Source organism: Salmo trutta, chromosome 18 (genome assembly GCF_901001165.1).
Source record: "Salmo trutta chromosome 18, fSalTru1.1, whole genome shotgun sequence".
In the NCBI taxonomy this organism is placed as follows: domain Eukaryota; kingdom Metazoa; phylum Chordata; class Actinopteri; order Salmoniformes; family Salmonidae; genus Salmo; species Salmo trutta.
The window spans coordinates 31,518,190-31,530,287 of record NC_042974.1 but is presented as its reverse complement, the minus strand read 5'-3'; the positions used below and the strand labels follow the sequence as shown (position 1 = coordinate 31,530,287).

General features: G+C 42.1%; 1 protein-coding gene across 3 annotated transcripts in view; it reads left to right on the top strand.

Moving 5' to 3' along the window:
* The window catches only part of LOC115153196 (ras and Rab interactor 2), a 49,774-nt gene that overhangs the window by 2,393 nt on the left and 35,283 nt on the right, over positions 1 to 12,098 (top strand). Inside the window, exon 2 of one of the 3 annotated variants that reach the window (XM_029698387.1) lies at positions 5,222 to 5,309. In XM_029698387.1, coding sequence (XP_029554247.1) covers positions 5,253 to 5,309 — 57 coding nt within the window. In that variant the 5' untranslated portion in view covers positions 5,222 to 5,252. Of the gene's footprint in view, positions 1 to 5,221; positions 5,310 to 9,309; positions 9,490 to 12,098 lie in introns of those variants that run through there. The other 2 variants (XM_029698388.1, XM_029698389.1) reach the window with 2 other exon arrangements.

Below are 12,098 nucleotides of genomic sequence, written 5' to 3'. Positions count from 1 at the left end.
AATACACTATTGTCCGGTTGGAATATTATCGCTATTTTACGAGAAAAATACCATAAAAATTGATTTTAAACAGCGTTTGACATGCTTCTAAGTACAGTAATGAAACATTTTGAATTTTTTTGTCTCGAAATGCGCTTGCGCGTTACGCTTTGGATAGTGACCTGAACGCACGAACAAAACGGAGGTATTTGGACATAACTATGGATTATTTGGAACAAAAACAACATTTCTTGTGGAAGTAGCAGTCCTGGGAGTGCATTCTGACAAAGATCAGCAAAGGTAATACAATTTTTCTAATACCAATTCTGAGTTTAGTGTGCCCCGAACTTGGCGGGTGTCAAAATAGCTAGCCGTGATGGCTGAGCTATGTACTCAGAATATTGCAAAATGTGCTTTCGCCGAAAAGCTATTTTAAAATTTGACATAGCGATTGCATAAAGGAGTTCTTTATCTATAATTGTTAAAATAATTGTTATGTATTTTGTCAACGTTTATGATGAGTAATTTAGTAAATTCACCGGAAGTTTTCAGTGGGAATGCATGTTCTGAACATCACACGCCAATGTAAAAAGCTGTTTTTTTATATAAATATGAACTTGATTGAACAAAACATGCATGTATTGTATAACATAATGTCCTAGGAGTGTCATCTGATGAAGATCATCAAAGGTTAGTGCTTCATTTAGCTGTGTTTTGGGTTTTTGTAACATATATGCTTGCTTGGAAAATGGCTGTGTGATTATTTTGGTCTATGTACTCTCCTAACATAATCTAATGTTTTGCTTTCGCTGTAAAGCCTTTTTGAAATCGGACAATGTGGTTAGATTAACGAGAGTCTTATCTTTAAAATGGTGTAAAATAGTCATATGTTTGAAAAATTGAAATTATTGCATATTTGAGGTTTTTGTATTTCGCGCCACGCTGTTCCATTGGATATTGGCTAGACGTTCCGCTAGCGGAACGCCTAGATGCAACTTAATTCACAAAGTGAACCCAGAGTAAGCATGGAGAATACAAGGAGTTATACAGGTGCAAGCTCATTGTGACTCAGTACTGGGAGGTTTGCTTTCTGTTCAGCAGGTTGAGTCATAAAGAGGGACTCACTGATAAGTCTTCAGTTGAGGGTTTGATCTAACGAGCGGTTCAATTTCTGCATTACTTCTGTTCTAGTGTTCAACCATTTCAGTTTCTGATTTTAAAATTATCTTGACTTGGTAGCTGTCACCCTGTAGATTTCCAAACTAGATTCAAAACCTATTTTCATTATTTTACCACAATCATTTCAAACGTTACCATATTGTAATTGGCTGTAGTTTTCTTTTACCTGTCAGTTTCTTCCCCCAGAAGTCTGCTGTGGTTGCGTGCAGATCACCAATAGAGAAAAGTTTGTAATCACTTCAGACTCTAACCACAGAAAGCCTAGGAGATATACTACTACAAAAAAATGCTCTTTATGGTAGACTTGGTCAGAAGTTGGAGTTTCACACTCAAATATCAAGTTAGGATTTGGCTCTGATTGAGAGGGAGAATAGTAGCCATAAATGCTGTCATATAGAGTTTGGCATAAAGCCTATCATAACAAGCCATGACAACAGTACTGCCAATAAACCTGTAGTCATTCACCTCACCCATCTGTCTGCTAGCCCCAACTAACTACTACTGTAGATGCAATGTAGGAAATCTGTTGCTGTCAGAGCAAGAAAACAAGTCAGTTCATCATTTGGTGGGGACAGATGAGCAGCTTTTGAGTTAAAGCCTGCTTTTAGACCCCGTTCACTTTGTTATTTTATCCAACCCTACTGAAATACAGCTGAAGATGCAGAGCTCAGCAGTTTTCAGTGTTGAGAGAAGTGCAGGGAGTTGGGTGTTAGGTGGGATGCTTTGATAGCTGGTACTGTCTTTAGAAATTTAGAAGGGGCAACCACTGTTTTAGGATAACTCCCTCTTGTCAATCTGTGTGTGTGTGTGATTCATATGAGTCTTAGTGTCTGTGACCTCCTATGCAAGCAGGGACACACACCTAATCCAAGTGGAAACAGGCTGAATGTGTCTTTTTGAGGGAGCCACATTTGGCCCCAAGCGTTGACACTCTAACACACAATAGTTATCCAGAATTCACCCATTGTTGCTTTATTTCCAGTTTTATTTATAGAGGACATCATATACAGGTAACTGCCAAAATAATGGAAACACTTGAGTAAATGAGGGATACAAAGTATATTGAAAGCAGGTTACTTTGGTGTTCTTGGGCACAGGGACTATGGTGGTCTGCTTGAAATATGTAGGTATTACAGACTTGGTCAGGGAGAGGTTGAAAATGTTAGTGAAGACACTTGCCAGTTGGTCAGCACATGCTTGGAGTACACGTCCTGGTAATCCATCTCAATGTTGACGTGTTTAATGGTCTTACTCACATTGGCTACGGAGAGTGTGATCACACAGTCATCCGGAACAGCTGGTGCTCTCATGCATGGTTCAATTTTGCTTGCCTCGACGTGAGCGGAGAAGGCAGTTAGCTTGTCTGGTAGGCTCACGTCAGTGTGTAGCTTGCGGCTGGGTTTCCCTTTGTAATCCGTTATAGTTTTCAAACCCTGCCACATCCGATGAGCGTCAGAGCTGGTGTAGTAGGATTTAATCTTAGTCCTGTATTGACACTTTGCCGGTTTGATTGAGGGCATAGTGGGATTTCTTATAAGCATCCGGATTAGTGTCCGCTCCATGAAAGCGGTAGCTCTACACTTTAGCTCAGTTCAGATGTTGCCTGTAATCCATGGCTTCTGGTTGGGATATGTACGTACGGTCACTGTGGGGACAGTGTCGTCGATGCACTTACTGATGAAGCTGGTGACGGATGTGATATACTCCTCAATGCCATCGGATGAATCCCGGAACGTATTCCATTCTGTGCTAGCAAAACTCTCTTGTTTGCTTATGGCCTTATACAGCTCGTTGTGTGCGGTCTGAGTGCCTGCATCGGTAAATAGACAGCTACAAAAAATATAGATAAACTCCAGGTAAATATTGTGGTCTACAGCTTTTCATGAGGTAGTCCACCTCAGGTGAGCAAGACCTCAATACTTCCTTAATATTAGATTGAGCACCAGCTGTTGTTGACAAATAGACACAGACCACCACCCCTTGTCTTACCGGAGGTTGCTGTTCTATCTTTCCAATGCACGCAAAAACCAGCCAACTGTGTTTTATCCATTTCCTCGTTCAGCCACGACTCGGTGAAACATAAGATATTACAGTTTAATGTCCCATTGGTAGGATAGACTCCGATGGAGCTCATCCAGTGATTGCACGTTTCCCAGTAGGACAGATGGTAAAGGTGGATTATCCACTCGCCGACGAATTCTCACCAAGCACCCGGATCTGTGCCCCCTGTATCGGTGTCTCCTCTTCATGCCAATGATGGGGATTTGGTCCTGGGAGGAGATGTAAATCTTTCGCCTCTGATTCGTTAAAGAAAAATGATTTGTCCAGTCCAAGGTGAGTAATCACTATTCTGATGTCCAGAAACTCTTTTCGGTCATTAGACGGTGGCAGAAACATTGTACAAAAACAAGTTACAAACAATGCAACAAAAAAAACACACAGGATAGTACAATTGGTTAGGCTCCAGTAAAATGGCAGCCATCCCCTTCTGCGCCATTACTAAAAATGTTGCTGGGTTTTCCACGCTCAACAGTTTTCCCGTGTGTATCAAGAATGGTCCACCACCCATTGGAGTCAACATGGGCTAGCATCCCTGTGGAACGCTTTCGAGACATTTGTAGAGTCCATGTCCTAATGAATTGAAGCTGTTCTTAGGGCAAAAGTGGGTGCAACTCAATGTTAGGTGTTCCTAATATTTGGTATACTCAGTGTAGGTTCCTACCTTTGATGCCGTCAACACTAGCAATCAATAATAAGTGCCATTTATTTTCCATTATTTGATTCACTTCTGAATTGACACCAACCCTGGCAGTGAATTGTGTTTTGCTATAACTAGGGTTGTTTTTTCCTGACATTGTTACGTAACCTAGAAAAACTTTAGGCCTGTTTTGTTTTTTACTTCATTCTGTTCAGTTGGTCATTTATTTATACCCATGCAGGGCTTTGAGTCAGTGATTACATTTGTTACTGTAGAGTTTATTTTGCCTAAAATGTCAGCCGCAGGAGCTTTCCTGTTTGCCCGTCCCTTTGCAGTGTGTGTTTGTACCATGTGTGTGTGACAAGATGGACGAACATGGGGATGTTTCAGGGCAGCAACAACATCAGAGACAGAAAAATGTAAGAATTGGGTCAAATCTCTCACTGGCTGTTGGTGCTTTTTAGGAAATGCCTTCAAATACCTTCAAACCAAACTTCCTCTTCCCCTTTCTCTCTCTCCTCTGGTATTTCCTGAGGAATGCACCATAACATGGAAATATAATCTTGTTTTTTCAGGGGGGGTTTTCTGTCCCAGAAACTGGAGAGTCCATACAGCAGCATGCAATGATTGACAACAGGCGTCTGGTCACAGACCAGCATCTGAGCGAGAGTGTGGATGTGTGTGAGAAAGTCAGAGAATGTTTATACAGCCCTAGTCCTGGCTATCAGATCAAAGCTAGTCTGGGTAGGGCCTGAGCTGCATGTGTTTGTCCTGGTTTCCCCAAAAAAGTAAAACTACCTTTTCACCTACTAACCCCTAACAGTAGCCGCTAGCAGTTACAATTAAATAGACAGGTCTGAGACTGAAGTAGTCTCCTACAGTTACAATATAGTACATCAATGTAGACCGAGGGACTGTAGTCCTTTCAGATAGACACAGTGATGATGTTTCATTCTCATGCCTGCTCTCTCATGGCTGGAGAGCTGGCATTTCATTTCTAAACATTGTGTATGCACAAAATATGCCACAAAACATGCTTAGACCATGCACACACACGTTTTCTAGTGGTTGAGATCTTGCATTGCAAGAAGGCAAAAGTAGCCTAGTAGTAGCCTTATGCAAATAATAAATATGATACCTCTTATTCATAAGAAAAGAACAGGTAGGCCTAGCTAAATATAATAACAAGATGCAATCATTTGCCATTAGTGAGAAGAGCGAAAATGTATTTATCTTTGCATTCAAAAATAATAATTCTGGGTTATATTGTGTTGAACTTGGCTTTACTGGAATATACTAACTACTAGACAGTACTGGAGTGTAGCCTACAGGACTGAGAATGACATTTTGTTTTCTCCCCCACAGAGACAGGCACGACGAAGGACAGGAGGATAGCATGTCCATCTGCTCAGTCATTGAACACAGCGAGGAGAAGAAAGGGAGCTTCTTCAAGGTATGGTGGGAGGGAGGGAGGAGTAAATGAGGGAGAAGATGAATTATGGGGGGGCAGGCAGAAGAGGGAGATGGGGAGGAGCCTTCTTGAAACTGTCCTTGTGGTTTTTGTTCTGTCGTTGTCAGTATGTCCATCTGTGTCTGTAACGGCCTGTTCTAGTTTTGTCTGTTAAGTTAATCAACTGATACTTATTTGAGGAAGTTGGGGTTAGTTAGGTTATTGAAATTAAAAAGTCCCCATGTTCTTTCATTTTCGCCTCTCAAAGTCCATGCAACAGATTTATGATATATACCCTACATTATAGCTGTGGCTGAGCCCTCACTGTTTACCATAATTAGTCTGAGTTGTGGGTTCGAGCCTCTATCTCTCTGTAATAACGACATCAACCACATTTAAGCTGTGAACTAAGTGAAGAGCCTCTTTCAATAGGTCTGTTGGTTGGTTATGTGCTGGGACCTGCTTAGCTAGTGAGTCTCTAGCTCACTAGTTAATTATAGACCTGCACACTCCACACCACCACCACACTAACTAATTATAGACCTGCACACCCCACACTACCACCAAACCAATCGTCAGTGTTTGTGAAGAGGGGTAGAATATCTACTGATTCCAAATCAACTCTTTATATATCCTAACTCTGAATGGGAGGGTAATAGGTTACTCTCTAATGAACTGTGTGTCCATAGAACACACCCTCTCTATTTTGAGACCAGTCAATTTCTCACACTTTGAAGCCATTCAATTCAGATAGTAAATCAAAGCTATGATGGGGTTGTGCATTCAATATGAGTTACTGTAAGGCTGATGTTTGATAGCAGGAAAGGGGGATGAGGGGTCAACAAGAGGAAAGGAGAGGGGAGAGGAGAATGAGGAAATGGGAATAGGAACACTAGGTCCACTTCAGACTGAAATTCCAGAAATCTGTCTGACTTCAACCTGAGTCTTATCAATCCAGTCATCAATCAGTTCCTGTTCATGTGGCTTCACAGACTAATAGAAAGATGGAAGGCTATATTCAGTCCTTACCATATATATTTGGACAGTGAAGCTAAATATACAGCTCTGGAAAAAATTGAGACCACTGTGAAATTATCAGTTTCTCTGGTTTTACTATTTCTAAGTATGTGTTTGGGTAAAACATTTTTAATTTTTTTTTATTCTATAAACTACTGACAACATTTCTCACAAAATTCCAAATAAAAATATTGTCATTTGGAGCATTTATTTGCAGAAAATGACAACTGAAAGATGCGGTATTGTCAGACCTCGAATAATGCAAAGAAAATAAGTTCATATTCATTTTTAAACGACACCATACTAATGTTTTAACTTAGGAAGAGTTCAGAAATCAATATTTTGGTGGAATAACCCTGATTTTCAATAATAGCTTTCATGTGTCTTGGCATGCTCTCCACCAGTCTTTCACATTGATGTTGGGTGACTTTATGCCACTCCTGGCGCAAAAAGCAGCTCGGCTTTGTTTGATGGCTTGTGACCATCCATTTTCCTCTTGATCACATTCCAGGGGAGGTTTTCAATGGGGTTCAGGTCAGGAGATTGGGCTGGACATGACAGGGTCTTGATCTGGTGGTCCTCCATCCACACCTTGATTGACCTGGCTGTGTGGCATGGAGCATTGTCCTGCTGGAAAAACCAACCCCCAGAGTTGGGGAACATTGTCAGAGCAGAAGGAAGCAAGTTTTATTCCAGGACACCCTTGTACGTGGCTTGATTCATGCGTCCTTCACAAAGACAAATCTGCGTGATTCCAGCCTTACCGAAGCACCCCCAGATCATCACCGATCCTCCACCAAATTTCAGTGGGTGTGAAACAGTGGCTTGTAGGCCTCTCCAGGTCTCGCACCCACTGTGAAATTTGGTGGAGGATCAGTACTGTTATTGTGAAGTGGCAACGTCTAGGAGCAACAACCGATCAGCCACAAAGTGGTAGGCCACACAAGCTCACAAAGGTGCGTAAAAATCATCTGTCCTCGGTTGCAACACTCACTACCGAGTTCCAAACTGCCTCTGGAAGCAACGTCAGCATAATAACTGTTTGTCGGGAGCTTCATGAAATAGGTTTCCATGGCAGAGCAGTCGCACACAAGCCTAAGATCACCATGCGCAATTCCAAGCCTCGGCTGGAGTGGTGTAAAGCTCGCCGCCATTGAACTCTGGATTGATGAACAGTAGTAGGCCTGATTACCAACAATGTCGAAACAGCCTACAGGGAAGAGGTTCGGGCCCTGGGAGTGGTGCCAGGAAAATAACCTCACTCAACGTCAACAAAACAAAGGAGCTGATCGTGGACTTCAGAAAACCGCAGAGGGAGCACGTCCCATCCACATCGACGGGACCGCAGTGGAGGTGTAAAGCTTTAAAACCCTGTCGGGCTGTATCATCGCCTGGTACAGCAACTGCAATGCCCGCAACCCCAAGGCTCTCCAGAGGGTGGTGTGGTCTGCCCAAACCATCACCGGTGGCAAACTACCTGCCCTCCAGTATACCTACTTCACCTGATATCACAGGAAGGGCAAATAGATCATCAAGGACATCAACCATGAGCATCAACCAATGAGCACCACCAACACAGTGAATGGAAAAATGTATTAAAAGGGATCTCCCTCTGCTGGTGATTGGCTGAATGTGCAATCCTACAGGAGGGCTGTGATTGGTTAATGATCTATAATGTACATTTCTATGTATTAAAATGCATAATTTCTACAAAAGTAGCAGAGAGCCCACTGGAAATGTTATATTGTTCTAATTAGGGGTGTGAAAGTTTAAATATTAAAACGTTTAAACAAAGTTGGGATCCTTAACGTTAAGAAATATCCCTAATCGAAAAACGGTTATTTTCCCCACTTAATTAAAATCAAAGTTCAGTTATCGCAACCATTATTTTCTGTGTTGTAGGCGATAGGCTATAAAGGCCTGGCGGAGTTGTGTAGTAATCAAAAACTGTAGTTTTCAGATTAATATATTTAATGTTGAATATGTTCATGTGAAATTTATTTCGGAATATATCCATGCTCCATTTTAGAGCCCACTGAATATTCAGTATAATGACACCAAGATGTCTGTACCATGTATGGATCGTAGGGTTTTACAGGAAGTATGTATAGGTCTAAAAAAGGGCCTAAAATGGCCACTTTCATCATGATTTTAAACATGTTAAACAAATTCCCCCCAATGGAATTTTAATATGAGAAACCCAAAATATTTTTCAGCCATGCTAGTATGGAATTGGCCTACAGCTAGAATGTCTGTGGCAGCAACCAAATGTAATCTATCAACACCCAGCTGGCATCATGTACTGAATGTGTCACTCCATTTCTCTCAGTTCCCATCGCACTAGGCTCAAGCGGTATACCGGGGTATTTGGTAAAAGCCACGGGATGGCAATACATATCGGAGGTCCCTGGCAATTTCTGCATGACAGTGCGGAACTGTACTTTTTACCCTTGATTTTGAATAACACATTGGAGTGCCTGAGTGGTGATCTTGTTAAGGCCACAACCCCCCGCACATGTTCGATTCTACCGCCTGCTGCATACGAATCCCGGCACATGCCGGCCCTACTTTGTTTATCCCTTCTCTCGGTCTCCTTTTCATTTCACACAGTATCCGTCATTGGAAAAACAATGAAATACTGATGGAGAATGCAAGTTCACTGTCCTTTAAAATCTCAAACATCTCATTCGACGTGTGGATGCAAGTTTTACTGATCTCATATGGGGAATTTGTTGCCAACATGGAGACTAGTTGCAGAACTCCTAGTAAATGTGTCATACTGACTGTCTTCCTGTATAACTGCTGCCTAGTGCAGGAGGAAAGGAATTTGCTGTGCTCTTGGAAACTCTTAGAATTGTGGTTTTCACGATGTTCTTTAAATAGCTTGAATCCCTCTACCCTGCGCTATAGCAGCTGAACCTAGTTGCATAACATCTATTCTAAAACTGGCCTTGGAACAAGTGACACTCGTGCTTGTGAGTGTGTCCATGCACATTCGTGGATATGTAATTGAGCAATCGCATCACTTGATTTACAGGAAGACATTTATCGCCTCACATGAAATAAAAAAACCCAGAGGTGACTGCTGGCAAACTGGGGTCTTATTTCTTTACTAATGATGTTAGACTTTTGCTTATTTTACCTATTATTTTTTTACACTTTCAAGGTAAGCAGAGATTTACACTGTACTGATTATAGTGAACTATTGTAAGTAATTCACTAGAATAGCTGATGTACAGTAGTTTATGCATGGAGCATGTGGTTATTTAGCCGTCCCTTTTGGATTCTAGGGTTAAAGCTACATCGTCAGTTTGCTTTTCTGGCTGTGTCTTGGCAGTAAACTGGAGAGGGACAGGCAGACCCACTGCTGTGTGTGTTTTCATTGCCTGTGTTCGTGAGAGCTTGCATGCGTGTGGTTTGCTGACTGGGGTTCAGTTAGGGTTAGACTATAACAACCCTGTGAGTAGTTGTGAAAATGAAAAGGCACTGTAGGAGCATAGACTCAGTGGTGCTAGGATGGGCTCTGGTTGTGTGTGAGTCCAGTCAGATTTCACAGTGGTGTGAAATCCGCTAGGTTCATTATGTTCGTGTTTGAAACAGTGACCTCTTCTGGAGATGTTTTTATTTAACTAGGCAAGTCGGTTAAGAACAAATTCTTATTTACAATGAAGGCCTACACCGGCCCAACCCGGACAACGCTGGGCCAACTGTGCGCCGCCCTATGGGACTCCCAATCACGGCCAGTTGTGATACAGCCTGGATTCGAACCAAGGTGTCTGTAGTGACGCCTCAAGCACTGAGATGCAGAGCCTTAGACTGCTGCACCACTCGAGATTACTGGTTTGGTCTTTGTTTTGCATGGCTGTTTATTTCTCCTAGTTAACTTTAGTATCAGCGTTAGATGTTTTAGGTTAGAGGATGTTATGCGAGTCTGGCTTCTCATCTGGTTTGTTGTCTTAGTGGGCATTTTGTCTTGCTTTTCTTTTCTCTGTTTCTCTTTCCTTGTAGCCTTGGTCAGTCAGTAAAGGGGAAGTGGCTCTTCTGTGAAAAATTTTATGGTCAAAATATGGCAATATGCCTGTACGTTGACTAACCTCAATTTCATTGCTGGTTGTGTATTAACTGTGTTAACTTGTCCTGATTGGATATTTCTACTACAGTGACAGAAAAGGATGCAGTTAAATGGTTATACAGGGTCAATTGATGAAATGGAACAGTGAAACATGTGGTTTGCATATTTTTTTGTTTGATACTGTTCAATTTATTCAATTCCAGCCTTTACAATGAGCCCTTACTCCTATAGCTCTTCTCACCAGCCTCCTCTGACACACACTGGGAGGTGACTAGGGCTGACCCCATTTAGTCGACTGGTGGATATACATTGCCTTCAGAAAGTATTCACACCCCTTGACTTTCTCCACATTTTGTTTTACCAAGTGGAATTCAAATGGATTTAATCGTAATATTTTGTCAATGCTCTACACAAAATACTCTTTCAAAGTGGAATTAAAAAATAAAAAGATTTCAACCCCCTGAGTCAATACATGTTAAAATCACATTTGGCAGTGATTACAACTTAGTCTTTCAGGATAAGTCACTAAGAGCTTTGCACACCTGGATTGTACAATATTTGCACATTATTCTTTTTTAACCTCGGTCAAGCTCGGTCAAGCTGGTTGTTGATAGGTAGCCATTTTGAAGTCTTGTCATAGATTTTCAAGCAGATTTAAGTCAAAACTGTAACTAGGCCACTCAGGAATATTCAATGTCATCTTGGTAAGCAACTCCAGTGTATATTTGAATTTTCACCAAGTATATATAATTCTGTCCCAAGATGGCGTAGCAGTTCAGACGTCCTGTCGTGTCCCGTGTATATATATATATATATTTACATATTTTTTTTCTTCACTTATCTTTTTACATTTTTTTTTTTTTTTATTCTAAATACTCAACCTCAAAGCACTCTCCTGCAACCCGCCTCATCAATTAAAAAAAAAAGAAAGTATTATTTACCTCATCTGAATTCCACGACAGAAGCTAGCCAGAGGTTAGCCATTTTCACTGGCTAACGTTGAAGTTCAGCTAGCTACGGTTAGCTGTCCTCAGCTATCCATTAGCTCGAAAAGCTATCGGCAGTTTTTGTACAGCGCGACTCAGACCAGAGCATATCGGACCTATTCTCTCTCCTTTCCTCGATTTCTACCGCAGGCTCTGGACATTTACACCTGGATCTTGCAGCTAACTAGCTGCTACCTGAGTGACTATTGGCAACGTTGGTCACGGAATTAACACACACTATTACGGAGCTAGCTAGCTAGCTAGCCAGCTGAAGAGTTCCGTCAGCCACTCGTGGGCTATTCCTGAGCTAGCCAGCTGAAGTGTCTCCTGGGCTACAACTCACCTATCCTGACCCGTTTTACTGCCGATGCGGAGCCCCATTGGGTCTTCACGACTGGATCACCGACGTTATCTGCCCGAGGGAGTTGTCCAACTGGCCCCTCCGTCGCGACGTAACCTGATCGCCCATCTGCGGCCGGCTAATCGTTAGCTGTCTTTTCGGCTGCGATCTGAATAGGTCTATCGGACACTTTTCTTGGGCCACTATAACTAACTATTTTGCCAACTTGGACAGGTCCCCCCTTCCACACGGAACCCCACTAACCCACAGACGGAAACGCACGAGGCGGCTAAAAACAGACCTCCCTCCCATCTTCCACCAGCTTGCTACCTATGGCCCGGCTAGCTGTCTGAATCTCACTGGACCCTCTGATCACT